We start from the raw sequence: 21,850 nt of genomic DNA, 5'->3' as shown, positions 1-21,850 counted from the left end.
CGTCATGGATCTGCATAGACAGATCTGTTCAGATAATACAACCGTCTGCATCCGTTCAGAACGGATCTGTTTGTATTATCTTTAACATAGCCAAGACGGATCCGTCTTGAACATCATTGAAAGTCAATGGAGGACGGATCAGTTTTCTATTGTGCCAGATTGTGTCAGTGAAAACGGATCCGTCCCCGTTTGGCTCAGTTTCGTCAGACGGACATCAAAACGCTGCAAGTGGTGTCCGCCTCCAAAGCGGAATGGAGACTGAACTGATGCATTCTGAGCGGATCCTGATCCATTCAGAATGCATTAGGGCAAAACTGATCCGTTTTGGACCGCTTGTGAGAGCCCTGAACGGATCTCATAAACGGAAAGCCAAAACGCCAGTGTGAAAGTAGACTTATTGAGACATTGACATTTTTGTGGGGCTATGCCCACCACTGGTGTTGGTATTTGTTTCAATAAATAGTTTGAGATGAGGAAATCACCATTACATGCTTCTACTTAAATACGTTTTCTATAAATTTCACCTGAAAGCCAAAGATAGATAGATAGATAGATAGATAGATAGACAGATAGATGGATAGATAGATAGATAGATGGATGGATGGATGGATGGATGGATGGATAGATAGATAGATAGATGGATACATAGATAGATAGATAGATAGATAGATAGATAGATAGATAGATAGATAGATAGATAGATAGATAGATGATAGATAAATGAAAGTTAGCAATTACAATTGTTATACAGTATGCTCAGTATGCTAATGACTTTCCCTATTGTGTGAGAACCTGTTTCCATCTATCCAGGCTCCATAGACGTGCATGAGAAGGTAAGTTCATCCACATCCCTCTGCCCTGCATTGTCTCAGCACCTCTTCCCATTCTGCTTCCGGAGGCTATGATTTGCTGCAGATGACATCAGAGTGGATGCTGGAAAATAGACTGACTGCCAGCTAATGTGATTCTCCTCCCAGGGTCCCAGCCCAGACTCTCCATATAAAAGGCAGCCAGTCTCTCCTCCCAGGCTCACTCCCTGTCTGCTCTCAGCTGCTGTACCTAACAGAGAGGGGGAGGAAGATCACACCCAGGGAGAGGCAGGCACAACTGGGGGGTACTGTGCAAGGATGGCAACACTGGTGGAGCCAGGAGCGGACATTGACCCATCATACAGCATCCTCAACCCTACATCTACCTCCCCCAGCCTGTCTCACAGATTCCTAGACAATAAATTTTACCTGCTGGTGGTGATTGGAGAAATAGTGACAGAGGACCATTTGAGGTGTGCTATCACCAATATAGAGAGAGGTAAGCACTGGCAGCTGGCACTCCCTGGGCAATGCCACCCACACCACAGGTGGCACCCTACAAGCTGACCTCCTGGGTGGCTGCTGCAGACAATGCTGCTGTTGTTGTTGTTGTTCTTTGTGTATCTGATATGAAACATTGTAGCAAGAAAATAGAAATATTGATCTTTAAAGGGAACAAAGACAATGTGATGCAGCCACTCCCTTTTCTTCTAGAAGGAAAATGTGGTGGGCTGCAGATCTAACAGTTGGCAAGAAAGCAGCCCCTCCCTCTGCTGTCTCATTGAGAGCAGGCACAGGAGCCTGGAAGGAATCTCTATCATAAGTAGCCTCTATGTATACCAGTGTCTAGGAGTAGAAGTAGGATTTATGCCATAGCTTTGTGTTCTATTCTTATACTGTGACTCATTCCTGCAGTCATTGACATATGAGGAGACCGGTGGATGATGTGACAATTATTTCTAGAAAGGGAAACTTTCTGCCTGACTACGCACTGACTACTGGGGAGACACTTTAAGACATACTGGTGGGTGTACGTCTCCAGATCCCTGTGGTCTCAGCACCGCTTCTACTGTGTCTTGAAGCCACATGGGGAATTCTAAGACAGCAAGGACACATGTTGTACCCCACCCATGGCAAGCAGGAGTACCGCTATCTGTGCATGCTAATGGCTTAGTGGAACGTGACGCTAGAGGTCATGATCCTTTGCTGCAGTAATATTCAGACAGAATTATGGATAGAATATTCTTGATGATTTAGCTCATTCATACACCTTTCATTGTGACATAGATGCCATATATTATATACATGACTGTAAGGTGTGATCATTGTTGGTATAGGCTTCCTATATTTTTTTCTGCCTTAAGATGTCTCCATCATTTGATTTTAACAAAACCAGGTACCAATGACACCGGAAGGGCCTGTCATTTTCTTAATTGATTTGTGATAGATTTTTCGCATGGATCAATAGCACAGCAGTCGGTTGCCCTTGCAGCAGAGCTCTATGGCTGGAGTAATGACACTTGCAGAACGCAGAGAGATGCCGGCTGGTGGGCGTGGTGCAGTCCGCACTGCGGTCCCTACGGCAGCATACGGCAGCACACAGTGGACAAAGAGGGGTTGTGCAGGCAGCATAGGGGAGAGCATCTGCTGTGTGCTCCCTGCTGCTGAAGGCTGCTGTGTCAGGGCTTTACAGGACGAAGACTGCTGCCTCATTCACTTGTCACGCCATCATCCTAACCTTCACAAAGCAGATACTAAATAAACCCTATGTAAAATAATATAGAACCTAGAGAATAATGCAATTCTTTAATGAACACACCCACGTATATAATGGCAGGCAAAAGAGAAGGCGAATAATGTCACCAAGCGGATGACATAAAATGTATGACCCCTTTATAAGCAGTGGTTGGATAATTAGGCTGGTGATGTAGTATCTAATGATATCTCGGTGTGTAAGTATATATCTGTGTGCCAGCGAGTCGTCAGGCCACACCTAGGTAGTGTTCTCAGGAGGACAAGTGGCCAGCAAGGCTCTCATGTAAAGGCACAATGGAAGAGACAGAGATCTATGAAAACTGGAGCAAATTGCATTCCCCACAGTTCTCTGCTCCAGATTCTGTCATTTTTCTGGTATAAGCTATGAAATGAAAGCAGAGACCTGATTGGCTGCTATGGACGGCATTTGCACTAGTTGATGTAGTACTGTATGTAACATACTAGCAGGGAGGGATGCTGTCATATACGTACAGTATATACCGCATCACACCCTTTGGAATTTATTTTCTAGTGTTTTACACGTTGCACTGCATGCCACATTCGTTACGTTAATATTCAGATTGATGCCAGCAGGGACATCGCCATCTTAGGAATATGTCACATGGCACATAGTAAATGCAAACCAAAATGTATAGCGATGGGTCTTAATGACCGGTTTAGAAAATAGCTTTGCCCTTTTAAAACTGTTGGGGCTTTCTAAACATATGGCGGAGTACCTGGATGTTATCATGAATGATTAGCCTACAGGAAGAAGGGCAGTATGGCAGGGCATATGTATCACCTAAACTGTCATCTGCAGTAATTTAGATGACATCATGGTTCCTCCTCGTGGCATTGCTTCTAATAGAATCATTGAAGTATTGGGAGCATTGATAATAATGGGTGAGCTGTATCTAAAGTACCTCTCCAGGCTCCCCCTCACTGAGGCTCCTTTATCTCAGTAGATGTTTGATAATTAGCTGACAATCTTCTTATCTCTCTAGTGGTTTAGAAGTCTGGACCACTAGTCTATCATAACACAGCAGCCAATCTGAGGAGGAAGAGCTGTAGGAGGAGCGCTGCAGTCTAAACCAATGATAAGACAGGGGGTGTGTCTCAGACTACCTCACACTCCCTGTAGGCTCTGCAGATTAACTGTCATCATGGATCACGTGCCTTTAGCTGAGCTGCAAAAAAAAGGGGGTCAAGCAGCAGACACTGAAGAAATAAATAGCAGGTAATAACCCTTGAAGGTAAAGACATATCATTTTTTAGTTCCTGACTGGCTGTACAGTTGCTTTCAATTTTTTTAACTGCAATCCACAGTTAATTCATTTCTACTATGCCTCAATTAGGCTATAATCAGGTTATTTTCTGATGACACAGTCCCTTCAAGGCTCAGGAAGTGCCAAGGAGCTGGGTTGCGTTTGCATTTTGCCTCTGTCTCCCCTTTGTGTATTCCTACTCGGATCAAGCACTATAATTAGGGATGAGTGAAACGACCTTCGGATACAAGATCCAAAGTCGATTCGCTCAAAACTTCGTTTTAATTCTGTACAGAGCCTGTATGGGCTCAGGCGAGTTGAAATGAGTTATCACCAAAGTCTCGCGAGACTTCTGTGAATAAATTCAACATTCAATTGGTAAACTTTAAAAGCATTTTAAAACAGGAATCCGAAGTCAGCTCTAGTACCCCCAGACTTCGGAGATTACTAATTTCCCTCGTCGGAGCCCATATATTTGAATGCAGTACGGAGACAAATCTTGGGTCCGAAGGTTGATTCCCTCAATACTAACTATAATTAGCCTATATAATTCTATGCATAGAACTATTATGAGGGTATGGCCTCACATGATTGTAAATGGCTTGCTTGCCTTTGCAGGTAAGTGTCACAGCTGTGTCATGGTCTGGTGGTAGTGAACCGTGACACTTTAGCCGTGCATGCTTGTTGCCAGTGGCAACATGTAGTTTTTAGCATGTTTTCACACTTCCACTTTAAGGTTGTTGTCCCTTCCCATTCTGGTGGGTATGGGGTTAAAGGGAGTCTGTCACCAGATTGTGACCTTATAGACCGCTTACATAGCGCTCTAGCATAGCAGTCTATGATTCTAATGGTACCTTTGATGTTTTCTTGTGAAGTTCCCCCAAGGCAAAAACGGACTTTTATTCATATGTAAATTAGGGCTCGCAAGTGCCCAGGGCGGCGTTCACCTCGTTGGTGCCCAGGCTGTTCTGCCTCTTTTCGTCATATCCCCGCCCCACCCTCTTCCTCTGCCCACCCCGCTCTTCCTTTGCGTCTTCCTTCTCTGCAGCGAGATCCCGCGCCTGCACTATCCATTGCTTGGCCGGGGCATGCGCACTGCGATGCCCATTGTGGGTGTCTCTGGTGCTCCTCCTCGCCGCTGTTTCTCGCCGTTGGCCGTGGATAGTGCAGGCGCGGGATCTCGCTGCAGAGAAGGAGGACGCAAAGGAAGAGCGGGGCGGGCAGAGGAAGAGGCTGGGGCGGGGATATGACGAAAAGAGGCAGAACAGCCTGGGCACCAACGAGGTGAACGCCGCCCTGGGCACTTGCGAGCCCTAATTTACATATGAATAAAAGTCCGTTTTTGCCTTGGGGGAACTTCACAAGAAAACATCAAAGGTACCATTAGAATCATAGACTGCTATGCTAGAGCGCTATGTAAGCGGTCTATAAGGTCACAATCTGGTGACAGACTCCCTTTAAAGTGTGAGTAAACTGGAGCTGGGTGTGGGCTCTTATAGTACTTGGGCTTGGAGCCTGAGGTTAGTGGGACTTCAGCTTCTTGTGGAGCTGGAGTTATGCTGCCATCCTGGACCTAACCATCTGTCCAGTTTGAGGGCCACCTTGTTGGACATACTGTCACGGTGGGGAGTGGGTAAAAAGGAAATCCTGCTCCGGCGCTTCAATCCTAATTCAGACAATATTGGATGTAGAAAGGTTTCTTTATTCCATAAAAAATGTGCACAAGTAAAAGCAACGCGTTTCGGGGAGTTCAGATCCCCTTATCAGGTTGGCACTAGTGCTGTTGTTCCAGTGTGTGTTGTTTGCGCTGGGTGCTTACCTGCCAATCTGGTTTATGCTACTGTCTGTCCCTTTCCTTGTTGCTAGGCCTGCTGGAGACTCCGGTTCATCCATGTCGTGGATGAATAGGTCGTCTCCTAGCCCTGACATTATTTCTAGGGTTAGTAGGGTCCAAGGTTCCGGGTATGAGCCCTCCCTCCATTAGGGTTCGCTCATACAGTTAGGAAGTCAGGGCTAGGATTTAGGGATGTGTTAGAAGGTGACCTGCTCCCTTTATTCCTGTTTCCAGGCCTAGTGGCATATCCCGCCAACCTACATTGTACGGTGTGGAGTTTCCCCCCTCTCCCCACTGTGACAGTATGTCCAACAAGGTGGCCCTCAAACTGGACAGATAGTAAGGTCCAGGATGGCAGCATAACTCCAGCTCTACAAGAAGCTGAAGTCCCACTAATCTCAGGCTCCAAGCCCAAGTACTATAACAGCCCACACCCAGCTCCACCTTGCTCACACTTTAACCCCAAACCCACCAGAATGGGAAGGGACCCCAACCTTAAAGGGGAAATGTGGAAACATGCTAAAAACTACATGTTGCCACTGGCAACAAGCATGCACGGCTAAAGTGTCACGGTCCACTACCACCAGACCATGACTCAGCCGTGACAGTAAGACTGCTGTTTACTAAGAAAAGGTTCACATTAGCACTAAGTATCCAGTAGGCTGCCGGATCTCTCTGCATTCTCAAAAGCTTAAATGTTGTAGTATGGCCTCATAAACTATAATGGGGACCGGTGGAGATCCTGCTGCAACCCGGCAAATATGCAGAAAATCGGCTGGAAGAAAACCGCTGCGCAGAGAGATCCGGCAGGGAGCAGTCAGCTGCATACATAGCGCTAGGGTGAAACTAACCTTACTTTACTTGCAAAATCCCACACCCATTAACATTCAGTTGGAAAACTGCGCACAGACATGCAGCTGCTACCATGTATACCTTAGGAGTCCGTTCACATGTTTAGGTCCTAAATCTGGATCAAATCCAATGACAATTGTCATGCATTGCACATGTGACTGGGTTTTTTGTAACCTTATGCACATCAATAAAAAAAAACAGAGCATACTACTCATTCTAATTCTTGATTCCACACAGAAAAACCGGCAGAGTAGGCAAGTATCAGCCGGGAATTTCTGTTGTGAAGCCTATGGTAAATTCTACACATAAGAATATACTAGACTGAGGAAATTATTTGCGTGGGAAGTATAACAGAAAGCTCAATGCAGTACTTACCTTGCATGAAGATACATTAAGGAACGGCTTAAGCTGCCCATACACATTCAGTAGCTATCGACTATCTCCCCCAACTCCCTCCCGGCTTCCCCATACACATACATGTTCAGCTCGGTTGAATGTGTACATGTATTCTATGGGGAGAGTGGAGAAAGCCGCTGCCAGACACTGCTGGTGATGGCATATCTCCTGGGAGAATAAAAGGATCAGGCGAAAATATTTATTTCACCCGATCCTTGTTTTCCCTGACATCATCTGTGGAGGAAGTATCTGGAGCTCTCCATACACGTTAGTGTGTTGGCCGAACCCGCCATTCTCGGCAGGTTCGCGGGGCCATATTTGAAGAACGGGAGGGGGGACCTAGAGATTAAAGAAAGACATCGCTGTAATCAGGAAAGCAGCGGATATAATGTTAGGTAGGCAATTTACATAAGAGAAAACAGATGACAGGTCCTCTTTAAATGTAGTTTGAAGAATTAGTATCTATTGCAGTAGGAATATGAATGAAGAAGAGAAGACAGAAAAGGTATTCAGATAAGTGGCTGATTTGTATGCTACATGCATATAGGGAAGGCTGCTTATAGGATCAGGGCTGAGATAAAAATGTGATGATCAGCTACTAGAATTATATAGGACTTTATTTTCTGTGTCATGTTCCTTGGGCTAAGTGATGACTTAATGCAGCAATGTGACTTACATATCCGCAAGACCAAGTCAATAGGCTATTTGACATTGCTGAGTCACATTGTGGTCTAGTCCCATTAGTACTTGCTTCTGGGATACAATAAGTCATTCAGGATTGAATAAAGTCAATATCACCCTACCAAGTGATACTCAGGGGTGGACTGGGAACTACAAGTGGCCCTGAAAAAACAACTACCGTAAAAGCGGCTCCAGTGTTGTAGGTGGGTCAAAATTGACACAAGGTTGGGCAACAGAAGTAGATGATGCCAAGACAAGTTGGCAGGGTCAGTAATACCATAGTGCAGCACAGAATACCATCCCACAGAACCAACTACCTCAATGCAGCACAAAATACCTCCCCAGAAGCTGTCTCATTGTGCTGGCCATCAATAGCTGTCATGTTCTGTTCTCTTCCTCCTCCTCCAATTGTCTCTAATATGGATATGAAGCAAGGGGCTCAGGAGGTGAGATGTGAGCCATAAAACCAGACCAGCCCTACCTTCAGCATGCTGCCTAACAATGACCCCTAGTGTTACCCCAGAAGTATGTACCCAGCCAGTGGCAGTGAGGAGGGCTCTATTGGCCCTATGGGCATCAGCCCACCAGGACATTTTCCTGTAGGATCTATGGCCAGTCCGCCCCTCGTGAACCTTATCCCTTTGTGTTAGACAGTTGTAACAAATATAGTGCAAGTCATGGTGGTTTTTCCTAAACTGTGTGATGCCTATGCCAGAATTCAAGAAAAATATAAAAAGGGACTACAAAATTGATGGGCCATCAATGTCAGATCTTCGGTGATCTGCCTGCACCCCTGCTGATCAGCCCTTCATTTTTTACTAGGCACAGCTCTGTAATGTTGGTAATGGCTGTACCTGATTTTACAGTTGGTCCCATTTAAAGGGGTCATCCCATAGGGACATTTATGAAATATCTATAGGAAGTGCTATGAATATCTGATCTGTGAGGGTTCCACCTCTGGGACTCGCTCCTATTGCAAGAATGGGGCCCCGTCAGCAATAGAGCAAATGCTGCACATTAATGGCTCAGAAACTCTTCAAGTAAGCATACTCAGTAATATTCATAAGTCCCATAGCAGTGAATGGAGAGAGCCGCACATGTACAGTGTCCTCTCCATTCCTCCACAAGGCCCTGTTCATGAGGTAGGAGCTGGTCCCAGATGTGCATCTTGTACCTACCAGGTATTTATATCATCTCCTGTGGACTTGCCATACACATACAGAAGGGACAACCCCTTTAAGTGAATGGGACGGAGTTGTAATACTAGACACATCTGATACTGGGCTGTATCCGGTAATCAAGGAAGGAGTGCTGATCAAAAGTTATAAAAATCCCTGATCTGAAATTAATGGACTATCCTAAGAGTAAGAATAACCTTTTATCACCATCATAGAAATAAACCCTGAGTAACCAGTAGTTTAGTATGTGTATCTGTTATTCCTAATATCACCTTATACCTGTCCACAGGTTTATGTGGTATTGCAGCCATCCATTCACTTAAAGGGATTGTCTGGGCTTTTTCTATTGATGACTTATCCTTAGGATAGGTCATCAATATCAGATCGGTGGGGGTCCGACACATGCCATCTCCCATCTCTCTTCCTGTGCACTGCTGTATGTCTGTGGGACAGCAGTAGTGGACAGGAAGAGAGAAGGGATATGGCACATGCGCACTGCGCGTGCCGTCTCCTCAAACAGATGATCAGCGGGGGTGCTGTGTGTCGCACCCCCACGAATCTGATATTTATGACCTATCCTGAGGATAGGTCATCAATAGAAAAAGCCCAGACAACCTGTTTAAACAACAATTCTAGATACAACCTATGAATAGGTATAGACTGTTTTAGAAACCTTTTTAGTAAGTAAATGCAATATATATACAACTGGGTCCAGAATTTTTTGGATAGTGACACACGTTTCATAATTTGGCTCTACATATCACCACAATGGATTTGAAACAAAAGCCCTCAAGATGTGATTGAATGTAGAGTATCAGCTTAAATTTAAGGGGGGTTTATTTCAGCCGTTTCATGGTCCATGGTGGCCTATTATGTCAGTGTTTCATGACAGTGTAAGGAGATATGAGGTTTGGAGTTGACTTCAAATGTTGAATCTGAGTCGCTGTTCATGGGAACTCAACATGTAGTCCAAAAAAGATATCAATACAAGTGAGGGAGGCCATCACAAGGCTCAAAAATTCCAGAATAATCAGAGAGAAATGGTAGAAACATGAGGCAAAATTAATAATTTGGTACCTTCTTAAATAGAAGGAAAGCATTGACAAGCTCGGCACCACCACGAGGCCTGGAGGAGCACGGAGTACAACAAAAGCGGATGATTGCAGAATTGTTTCCTAGGTAAAGAAAAACCCTTGTAGCCAATTCAGAAACAGTCTCGACAACATAGGCGTAAGTCTTCACTAAAGAGATGCCTACATAAATGTAAGTCCAGATTGTTTATCTCATGCCGCTCACCACCAGTAATACTCAAGAACAGAAAGGCCAGATAAGACTTTGGTAGAAAATATCTATAAAATTTTCCAAGCAGTGATCAAAACGTACCGCAAAAGCCATTAAGAGCCTCTTAAGGCAAAGTACTAGGATATTTTTTTGATGACTGAGTCATTCATCTGACCTCAACCTCGATGAGGCGGCTTTTTAATTGCTGAAGACAAAATGGAAGCAGACAATCCCACGAACAAGGATGGACTGACAACAGTTACAGTATAGACCTGAATAAGCATCTAAAGGGAGGAAACAGCATTTGGTGATGTCCATGCAATTCAAACTTCAGGACGTCATTGACTACAAAGGAATTGCATCCAAATTTTTTAAAATAATTCTTATAGGGGTATTTCAGTTTTTATTTTTTAATGTATTTGTTTACATAATAAGAAATCATGCCATTTTCGAATATACACATCTATAAAATTCTGCTTACATATGTTTCTTATATCAGGCAGTTGGCCCCTATAAGCACAGTAGAATGGTATAGCCCATGGATCAACCTGTGTAATATATCCATGGCCTAACTGAAACATGGCATCAGTCATGTGACACTCTTCACATCACGTGACTCCAGGCAATTAGTAAACAACTGAGTTACATGACATACGGTATACAGTGGGGGAAATAATTATTTGACCCCTCACTGATTTTGTAAGTTTGTCCAATGACAAAGAAATGAAAAGTCTCAGAACAGTATCATTTCAATGGTAGGTTTATTGTAACAGTGGCAGATAGCACATCAAAAGGAAAATCGAAAAAATAACTTTAAATAAAAGATAGCAACTGATTTGCATTTCATTGAGTGAAATAAGTATTTGAACCCTCTAACAAAAAAAGACTTAATACTTGGTGGAAAAACCCTTGTTTGCAAGCACAGAGGTCAAACGTTTCTTGTAATTGATGACCAAGTTTGCGCACATTTTAGGAGGAATGTTGGTCCACTCCTCTTTGCAGATCATCTCTAAATCCCTATAGTTTCGAGGCTGTCTCTGTGCAACTCTGAGCTTGAGCTCCCTCCATAGGTTTTCGATTGGATTAAGGTCCGGAGACTGACTAGGCCACTCCATGACCTTAATGTGCTTCTTCTTGAGCCACTCCTTTGTTGCCTTTGCTGTATGTTTTGGGTCATTGTCGTGCTGGAACACCCATCCACGACCCATTTTCAGTTTCCTGGCAGAGGGAAGGAGGTTGTCGCTCAGGATTTCACGATACATGGCTCCGTCCATTTTCCCGTTTATGCGAATAAGTTGTCCTGTGCCCTTAGCAGAAAAACACCCCCAAAGCAAAATGTTTCCACCCCCATGCTTGACGGTGGGGACGGTGTTTTGGGGGTCATAGGCAGCATTTTTCTTCCTCCAAACACAGCGAGTTGAGTTAATGCCAAAGAGCTCTATTTTGGTCTCATCAGACCACAGCACCTTCTCCCAGTCACTCTCTGAATCATTCAGGTGTTCATTGGCAAACTTCAGACGGGCCTGCACATGTGCCTTCCTGAGCAGGGGGACCTTGCGAGCCCTGCAGGATTTTAATCCATTGCGGTGTAATGTGTTTCCAATGGTTTTCTTGGTGACTGTGGTCCCTGCTAATTTGAGGTCATTAACTAACTCCTCCCGTGTAGTTCTAGGATGCTTTTTCACCTTTCTCAGAACCATTGACACCCCACGAGGTGAGATCTTGCGTGGAGCCCCAGAGCGAGGTCGATTGATGGTCATTTTGTGCTCCTTCCATTTTCGAACAATCGCACCAACAGTTGTCACCTTCTCTCCCAGCTTCTTGCTAATGGTTTTGTAGCCCATTCCAGCCTTGTGCAGGTCTACAATTTTATCTCTGACATCCTTGGACAGCTCTTTGGTCTTTCCCATGTTGGAGAGTTTGGAGTCTGCTTGATTGATTGATTCTGTGGACAGGTGTCTTTTATACAGGTGACTAGTTAAGACAGGTGTCCTTAATGAGGGTGACTAATTGAGTAGAAGTGTCTAACCACTCTGTGGGAGCCAGAACTCTTAATGGTTGGTAGGGGTTCAAATACTTATTTCACTCAATGAAATGCAAATCAGTTGCTATCTTTTATTTAAAGTTATTTTTTCGATTTTCCTTTTGATGTGCTATCTGCCACTGTTACAATAAACCTACCATTGAAATGATACTGTTCTGAGACTTTTCATTTCTTTGTCATTGGACAAACTTACAAAATCAGTGAGGGGTCAAATAATTATTTCCCCCACTGTATGTGCTGGGCAGGAATACAGGACACATCCTTGTGATAACTAAATAGGACTAATGGTAGAATAATGATTATTATTGTGGTTATTACAATAAAGTTAAGTGTAAAAACAATCACAACAAACACACCCAGAGATGTGCTTCTGTGTTAGATACCCAGCCAATTAACTGAATGCCAGAGGTCACATGACACATGTGAGGGTCACATGATTGACGCCATGCTTAGTTTAGTTCTATTCAGATCTCAGGGCTAAAACAGGATGTACCATTTTTTTTTTAGAGAGACTACTGAACAGATATAATAAATGTCTGCCAGCAAACTTTTAACTTGATGTATATTAGAAAATTGTATAACAGCTGATTCTCTCAACAAAGAAATGTAATCATTAAAACCGGAATACCTCTTTATAATTATTTTAGCTTGTCCAACTGCTTTTGAACCTGCAAAGGTGAAAGGGCTGTTTAAAAATGCCTGTAATTCTTAAATGGTTAATGTCAAATTTTTGTAAAACCCTTTGAAAGTCTACACTTCAGTCACATCTTGATGATTCTGTTTCATTGCATGGTGGTGGTGTGTCCAATAAAACAAAATGAATTAAATATCTTTATGAATATCTTTATTTGTGTCTCTCCTTAAAGGAGTTTTCCAGATTTCATCACTGCCGTGATCCACATAATTATAATAGGAGTAGCACGGCAGTTACCAGCTATGTCCCCTACACCATGGGCAGATATGCGTAGTACCGGTGATGGAGTTCCTCTGAAACAGCTAATTGGCAGAGGTGCAGGGTGTTTGACCCCCGCCGATCACATATACGGTAGATGGACTATCTTAAGGATAGGCCATCAATAATAAAATCTTATTTTATCTTATTTTATGAAAATGATGTCAAATTTTTAACATTATCAACAAAATCTCCTAGTGGATACTTTTAGTTAAAAGTGGAAAGGCTGCAGGCACTCAAAATCTAAATATAGGCCTGGATCCAGTTAATCGCATTCAAATACTTTTAGCCATACACATTAGATATTTGCTGCTGTATAACACCAATTTTGTCAGGATCCATCAGCAATATAATGTGTATGGAACAGCCCAGTGCTAGAGTGAGAACAGGGGAAAGTAGGACACAAGTAAAGAAGTGCTTCCATCACAGAAAGCAATGGCGTATTTTAGTGGTTCTTCCCCTTTAATTCCTTGTAATGTAGTTGGTTAGTGACGCCTGATACCTGGCCACATTCCTGAAGTATGAAGTAAGTATGCCAACTGACCTTTAGGTGGGGCTAAGAGCCAGGGGACTAGAAAACATCAGGCTACAGGTGAAACTCGAAAAATTTGAATATCGTGCAAAAGTTCATTTATTTTAGTAATGCAACTTAAAAGGAGTTAATATTGTGAAAGGGTTCAATATTCTAGGCTCAAGGTGTCACACTCTAGTCAGCTAATTAATCCATATCCCCTGAGCAAATTGTGACTTTGGGGTTTCATAAGCTGTAAGCCATAATCATCCAAATTATAACAAATAAAGGCTTGACATATCTCGCTTTGCATGTAATGAGTCGATCTCATATGTTAGTTTACCTTTTAAGTTGCATTATTGAAATAAATGAACTTTTGCACGATATTCAAATTTTTCGAGTTTCACCTGTATGTAACAAAGAGCTCTGACCAAAAACTCCTTTTAGGGGTCCTATCTATATGTTAAAACTTTAACCTTTATTATTTACTTTTAAAACGAAAATACTTAGAGAAACCAATACTACAAGGTAATTTAAAAATATCAGGTTGCAGTTTTAGGCTAAGTCAGTTACTTTACGTCTTTCCTGGGGCGCCGTCGCTCGCTCTGCACTCTACTCAAGAGGTGGCCAACCTCATGGATACTCTGTGGCCATATATCTCCACAGGTTAGCAGGTGTGTTTTCAATGGTGAATTGTTTGGTGTCCCTATAGGTCCTAAGTATAGGAGTTTCTATAATAAATAGATACAATGTATTCCTATATCCCTATGTGACAGACATCCATCATTCATTCACACATCTCACACGCTGGGAGATCAGGCAGTTAGCCTCCGAACATTTACACAATATGTATCGAGCTGGACAAAAATTGCGACCCTCCTAGTTGTGGATCTTGCCCTATACTGCAACCTGTCTAAAAATTGGAGATTGTTACTACCCCAGCCGACATGTTTCGCCGCGATGCGGCTTCGTCAGGGGAGTTGGGGTAATAGCGTGACACGCTCTGTATCGCCTGCCTAAATAAACTATCTATCCCCTCCCAAGTATTTTCAGAGCCGTTAGTGATGACACAGGAAAAGCCAGGTGCACCAAACAGAGTAGCCCCGGCTATAGTGCACCGAACACAGGATGAGAAAAAATGGATTTTCAAAAGAAAGGCATGGTTATGTTTAGGTATGGGCGAACCAGACGGTTTCAGGTTTGGGTTCGGCATTTGGGCGGTGGAGGAATTCTGTTATGGATTCCATTAACACAGAATATAGTGGAATTCTATGATAGAATGCAAAATGGAAACCTTTAAGAGGCATTCAGGCTTAATAGAAGGCTATGGGCAGCATAACGGATCTGTCTGGTTTCCATTATGCAGGACGGAAAACAAAGTCCTGTCCTGCATAATGGAAACCAGACAGATCCGTTATGCTGCCCATAGACTGATATTATGTTGGAAATCAAAACGGAATGCCTCTTAAAGGCCCGAACGCCGAACCCGGACCTGAAAACGTTGGGTTCGCTCATCCCTAGTTATGTTCAGGAGCTCGTACCCTATATGACAGTATGCTTACTTTAGTACTCATTTTAGAGGTGACAGTTTCCCTTTAAAAAAAAAATAATGCATTGCACTATAAAAATAAAAAGCACATTGTGATTCCTTTCTAGGAATCCCAGAAGGTTTCCATTCTCCTCTATATGTTGTTAGCCACCCATTTTGGAAGGTTTATAGTTGCCCATGCATATTTGATTTCCTTAAAGCCATATCCGGCCGGTGAGAGTGGGAGGTGACCTAGTTATGGATCTATGCACCGTTACAAGGATGCGGTATTCTTCAGAAGTGCACAGCTTTGCAACTCTAGGGACACGGTCAGGCAGCTGCTATATTTAACTGCAGGCCTGTGAAGGGCATGACTTGTGTTCTCTGGCCTCCCCTCCTTTCTTGTAGACTCATTTTTATTAGACTAGATTACTTACATTTGTTTTCATAGTATTATATTCATGTTGTACGTATATGTATGTAAATGTGTACCATACTGCATCTTCACCAAATTACCCAGAATGTACATATAATATCAGTCATGAGATGGGCTCAGGGTTACAATCTTCTTAAGTTGATTATTTGAGGGTCTTATACATTGTGGGTAGCAGGTGCTCTGCTGTATGCAATAAATATAAAAGCTTATTGAGTTATATCGACAGCACTGGAACTAATGTGATAATCCGGTTGCCCTCCATAAATGTTATTTTAAGGGTGCTTTCGCAACCAACATTTTTTTTAAAATACTGCAGTTTTTTAAGCAGTTCCCCCCCCGCTAATGCTAGGTGTAGATCCAAAAGAAATGTAAAGTATAAGTCCTTCCTTCATATTTTCCATTCATTGGGAATGGCTCAAGAAGCTGCATCAAAAAATGCTGCATGTTAAACCACCCTCATATTTTTATTTATTAGAATTTAGACTTTTAAAGTTATGTTCGAGGGGTTATACCAATAAAAGTATTACTGTGCACTGAATAGAAGTATTGCAATATATGTGCAGTAAAACTATTGTTCACTTTTTTATGTGCATTTTCCTCCCTGGTAGCCCCCCCTACTGTTTATCCTTTTGGTCCACCTTCTCCTGCATTCAGAGGTGGACTAATATTCTCAGTAGCTTTCTCTCCCTTCAGTGCTGGCATAGTAATGTCATAGAGAAGCATCCCAGGCACCCTTCATTCATTCATCCCTGCTTCTAAATTCATAGAAATAGAGTATACAGTATAACGACATCTCTCTATAGACAGTGGAGAAAAAAATTGTGTGCGTATTACATATGTAATGCCCCAGAATGGCATTACCAACTTTGCACCCTGCTACTGCCTTTACTGGTTAACCTCATGTCAATATGTGTATTTATTTCAGGTCCAGACACTGTTCATTTCCTATTTTGTAACTGTTTATGTTCACGTGTGATGTGCCTGGTTTACCTGCAGGTGGCAGCAAACACAGCAGAGCTATAGTTACATAGAATGGAGCTTTCCATTCTATTCTAACCCCCCTCTGTGGAGGAGTGGGCGAGTCTCACTTCCTTCAGGAAGGGTGGGGACCAGTTTCTAGAGCAGTCTAGCTTACCCCCTGCTAGGGGAAGGAAGCAAGTGCTCGGCCCGTTGCTGTTCGACGTTCCCAGGCCAAGACAGCTAGAGCACCATCAGCTCTTCTGGATATGGAGGCCACAACTTAGAGCCTCAGGAGCCAGGAGGAGAGTTCCCTGGCATAATTGAGAAACAGACCATACAAAGAGAAGTTGCAGCATCCAGAGGAAGTTAAGTTATACAGCTACCCTGTTAATACAGTAGAGCCAGAGAGCAACAGATGTAGCAGAGACGAGTTTGCCTGCCAGAGTTTTAATGCTAAATCCTGCTAGAACCAAGACAAAGTCTGTAACCCGCTTGGAGAAACGTTTATGCCAAGTAAAGCTGTTACTGAACTTCATCACAGGGTCTGGACTCAATTTACTCTTCATCCCCAAGTTAACTACCCCCTTTATTTGTTGCTTCGGAAGACAACGCCTGGGATCCAGCGTATCCAGGTAGGAGCACCGTGACACATACCAAACAGTAAGGGACATTGCAGACCACCCTATACCACTCGGCCATTCCTACACCTGGGTACCACCACCAAAACCATTTCTTACAAGGACTCCGTCCGGTTGTTGCTTTACTGCAACATACCACATACCACATGGATTTAGACCAGATGGGGCTATATGTGAGGCACTATTTTCTAGGAAGGGGTTTCCAAGAGTTTTTTACTGATGACCTACAGTATCCTCAGGATATGTCATCAATATCTGATTGGTGGGGGTCCAACACCTGGGACCCTTGCTGCTCAGCTGCTCGAGAAGGCAGAGGAGCTCGCAGTAGTGCCTTGGCTTTCTCCAGCTTTTCTTAGGCCATGTGACATCATCGGTCACGTGGCCTAAGCTTTGCTTAATTAGCTGAGAGAAGGCTTCGGCACTACTGTGAGCATTTGTGCCTTCTCAAACAGCTGATCGGCGGGGGTCCCAGGTGTCAGGCCCCCACTGATCAGATCCAGATATTTCTTCATTCATTGCTCTGCTAGATTTATATGAAGCTGACATCCCAAGGGGAGTGTCTTTTCTGCTGCAGCTCAGGGGGCGTGTCAATGCTCTACCTATCACAGCTCAGGAGGCGTGTCTCAGCTCTCCCTATCACAGCTCAGGAGGCGTGTCAATGCTCTCCCTATCACAGCTCAGGAGACAGTTTAAGGATGAAACTGAGCATGTGCGGCCATCTCAGTGAGCAGGACAAAGAAATAAAAAGAGGAACAAACAGCAGGTGGCACTATACAGATACATTTTATTGAATAACTCAGTGGCTATGCTAAACTTTTAATTGTATGCAAATACAAAAATAATTCAGATCAGCTTTCCAAGAATCCTAAGCAACAAAAATGCTTATATAACATGATATGGATCCAAAGGTTGTATCGTGGTGTAACTAAGCAGATTGCTACTTTACTTCAGATAACACCCAGCAATGACTGCCTATAGGAAAGTGTTGAGCCACATCTCCCTTAACTCCTGACTGAAACCTCCTGAAACTCCCTGTAGTCCAGCAGTTTGCTAACCTACATGAATTACGAACAATGAAGTTACAGCTACTTTTTTTCTTTCATTAAAAATGAATAGTATAACAATAATTACTGATATATGTATATATATATATATATATTTTTTTTTTTTTTTTATTTATTTATTTTTCATAAAAATATCTAGCTACTAAAAGCCCAGAACATGCCCGATCCTTATTTCATAGTTCACGGAAGAGTAGGGTTCACCCATACACATTAGATCAGTAGATGTAGATCCTGCCAAAGTCAGTAATGACTGACTTTTATCTGAAGCATATGCAGTGGCATGCAAAAGTTTGGACACCCCTGGTCAAAATTGCTGTTACTATGAGCAGTTAAGGTCTTCCAGACCTTCTCTTGGCTTTCACTATTCTTGTGTTTTAATGGCATGATGAGGAAATGGCAACCTGAAACTACCTCAAAAGGCGCAAGCTGAAGGTTTTACCATGGCCCTCCCAGTCCCCTGATCTAAACATCACTGAAGATATGGGGATAGACCTCAAAATAGCAGTGCGTGCAAGACGACCCAGGAATCTCACCGAACTGGAAGACTTTTGCAAGGAAGAATGGATGAAAATGCCTCAAACAAGAATTGAAAGACTCTTGGCTAGCTACAAAAAGCATTTACAATCTGTGATATTTGCTAAAGGGGGTACTAACCATGCAGGGTTCCCAAAGTTTCGCTTCAGCCCCTTTTTCTTTTTTGTTATTTTGAAAATGTAAAAGATGAAAATAAAATAAATGTTGTTGCTTAAAATACAAAGGCAATGTCATCTTTAACTTTATGCCTTTTGGAAATCAATTAATCTTCAACTTGATTGACTGTTCACAGTAACAGTCATTTTGACCAGGGGTGCCCAAACTTTTGCAAGCCACTGAATAGCTAGCTTATGTCTAGTCTTACAATTAATTAACAAGTTGCAACAATGTGTTATACACTAATGAATATGGTGGACATATCGGTCCCATGCTTTCCACGCATGGAACAGGTCAATGTCTTGGGTCTTCTTCTCTGTGCCTTCCACTTCTAAGTGTAGCCTAACATCACTACATGCCGCTAATAGCTCATTATGTTCCTTGATTTTCCAGCACTCCGCAGTCATGTGTGATTCCTATTTTAATTTCTTTGAATTCTAAGTAGCCATTCAGAGATGTCCCAAACGAGAGACCGCAGGCTTGTTAGTGGCCGATAAGAGCCTAGTGATGAAAGGATAGCAAGAAATAAGACTACGCTTCATTAAGTGGAGCAGTGAAAAATTACTTGGAATGTCTTGTATTTAAATAGGTTATCATTTTGTATCTCAGATAAATCTTATGTTTCTGTATTTAAAAATCAGCTTTTGTAAAATTTTATAACGATGTGAAATATGAAGAACATTTATATCTTTTAAAGGGCATCTGTCAGCAGATTTGTACCTATGACACTAGCTGACCCATTACATGTGCTCTTGGCAGCTGAAGGAATCTGTGTTGGTCCTATGTTCATATGTACTCGCATTGCTGAGAAAAACAAAGTTTTAATATATGCAAATGAGTCTCTAGGAGCAACGGGGGCGTTGCTATTACACCTAGAGGCTCTGCTCTCTCTGCAACTGCTGCACCCTCTGCACTTTGATTGACAAGGAGATATGGTAAAGTGGGAAGATTTCCACCTGCAGCGTTGGACCAGAGAAAATTATTCTCGGGGCCCAACCTCCATATCATCAATAAAGTCTAATAGGTTTTGCTTCAAAGAAATAGACCCTAGTGCCAAGTGGTTGACTCCAAGGGTAGCTCCAAATGGGTTTTCCTCCTGGACCTGTGGGGTCCACTGTGGCATCCTCCAGTACTCTGGTAGGGCAGTCCGACTCTGTGACCACCTGTTCTGTGTTTTTGACCTGCACCTGGTTTTGGCCCAGAATCACTGATAGAAATCACTGATCAAACACTTAAAGGGGTTATCCCTGTTAAATCTGTTAATGATTTGACAGTGATAATTTTTGTAAATATATTTGATTAACCAATTCCCACTGTTTAGGAGAAAATTCATCCCCACTTACCTCATTGTTGTCATTTGGTCTCCCCTGTTTACCGCCACCGCTCTTCTCCAAAACACCGGTGGCTGCGCTTGCGCAGAAGACTCCTTCTTTTCTCCTGGCCGGGCCTCTCTCTGTCCTGAACGCGCACGCTGCCGCGCATGTGCGATGGTGACTTCTTTCTGCCCAGAATAGTATAGATCAGCGAACGCGCACGCCGGCTCTGTACTATACTGGCCAGGAGTAAGTCACCATGGCGCATGCGCGGCGGCGTGCACATTCAGTCCAGCGCGCAGCCCGGCCGGGAGAAGACTTCAATCAAGATGAAGCCCCCCCAGCCACAATCTAGGAAGTGAACGGCGTGCTGGCAGCAGGTAAGTATAAAAATGCGAAGTGGGATAACCCCTTTAACCGCCTCCGGACCGCCTAACGCAGGATCGCGTTCCGGAGGTGGCTCACTCAGGCAGAGTCACGCATCTACGCGTCATCTCGCGAGACGCGAGATTTCCTGTGAACGCGCGCACACAGGCGCGCGTTCACAGGAACTGCAGGTAAGTGAGTGGATCTACAGCCTGCCAGCGGCGATCGTTTGCTGGCAGGCTGTAGATGCGATTTTTTTAACCCCTAACAGGTATATTAGACGCTGTTTTGATAACAGCGTCTAATATACCTGCTACCTGGTCCTCTGGTGGTCCCTTTTGCTTGGATCGACCACCAGAGGACACAGGCAGCTCTGTAATAAGTAGCACCAAGGACCACACTACACTACACTACACCCCCCCTGTCAGTTATTAACCCCTTATTAACCCCTGATCACCCCATATAGATTCCCTGATCACCCCCCTGTCATTGATCACCCCCCTGTCATTGATCACCCCCCTGTAAGGCTCCATTCAAACGTCCATATGTGTTTTACGGATCCACGGATCCATGGATCGGATCCGCAAAACACATACGGATGTCTGAATGGAGCCTTACAAGGGGGTGATCAATGACAGGGGGGTAATCACCCCATATAGACTCCCTGATCACCCCCCTGTCATTGATCACCCCCCTGTAAGGCTCCATTCAGAGGTCCGTATGTGTTTTGCGGATCCACGGATCGGATCCGCAAAACACATACAGACGTCTGAATGGAGCCTTACAGGGGGGGTGATCACCCCATATAGACTCCCTGATCCCCCCCCTGTGATTGATCACCCCCCTGTAAAGCTCCATTCAGACGTCTGTATGTGTTTTGCGGATCCGATCCATGGATCCGTGGATCCGCAAAACACATACGGACCTCTGAATGGAGCCTTACAGGGGGGTGATCAATGACAGGGGGGTGATCAGGGAGTCTATATGGGGTGATCACCCCCCTGTCATTGATCACCCCCCTGTAAGGCTCCATTCAGACGTCCGTATGTGTTTTGCGGATCCGCGGATCCGTGGATCCGCAAAACACGGACACCGCGGATCCGCAAAACACATACGGACGTCTGAATGGAGCCTTACAGGGGGGTGATCAATGACAGGGTGGTGATCACCCCATATAGACTCCCTGATCACCCCCCTGTCATTGATCACCCCCCTGTAAGGCTCCATTCAGACATTTTTTTGGCACAAGTTAGCGGAAAATAGATTTTTTGTTTTTTGGTTTTTTCTTACAAAGTCT

At 43.7% G+C, this 21,850-nt stretch overlaps 1 protein-coding gene across 1 annotated transcript in view; it reads left to right on the top strand.

The window, feature by feature from the left end:
* Positions 1-1,051: 1,051 nt before the first annotated feature.
* Positions 1,052-21,850, top strand: part of MAP1B (microtubule associated protein 1B) — an 83,438-nt gene continuing 62,639 nt past the window's right edge. The window contains exon 1 of the mRNA XM_040421472.1: positions 1,052-1,308. Coding sequence (XP_040277406.1) covers positions 1,128-1,308 — 181 coding nt within the window. The 5' untranslated portion in view covers positions 1,052-1,127. The remainder of the gene's footprint in view (positions 1,309-21,850) is intronic.

This window comes from Bufo bufo, chromosome 2, assembly GCF_905171765.1.
Source record: "Bufo bufo chromosome 2, aBufBuf1.1, whole genome shotgun sequence".
NCBI lineage: Eukaryota > Metazoa > Chordata > Amphibia > Anura > Bufonidae > Bufo > Bufo bufo.
This window is presented reverse-complemented; position numbering and strand designations above follow the sequence as displayed.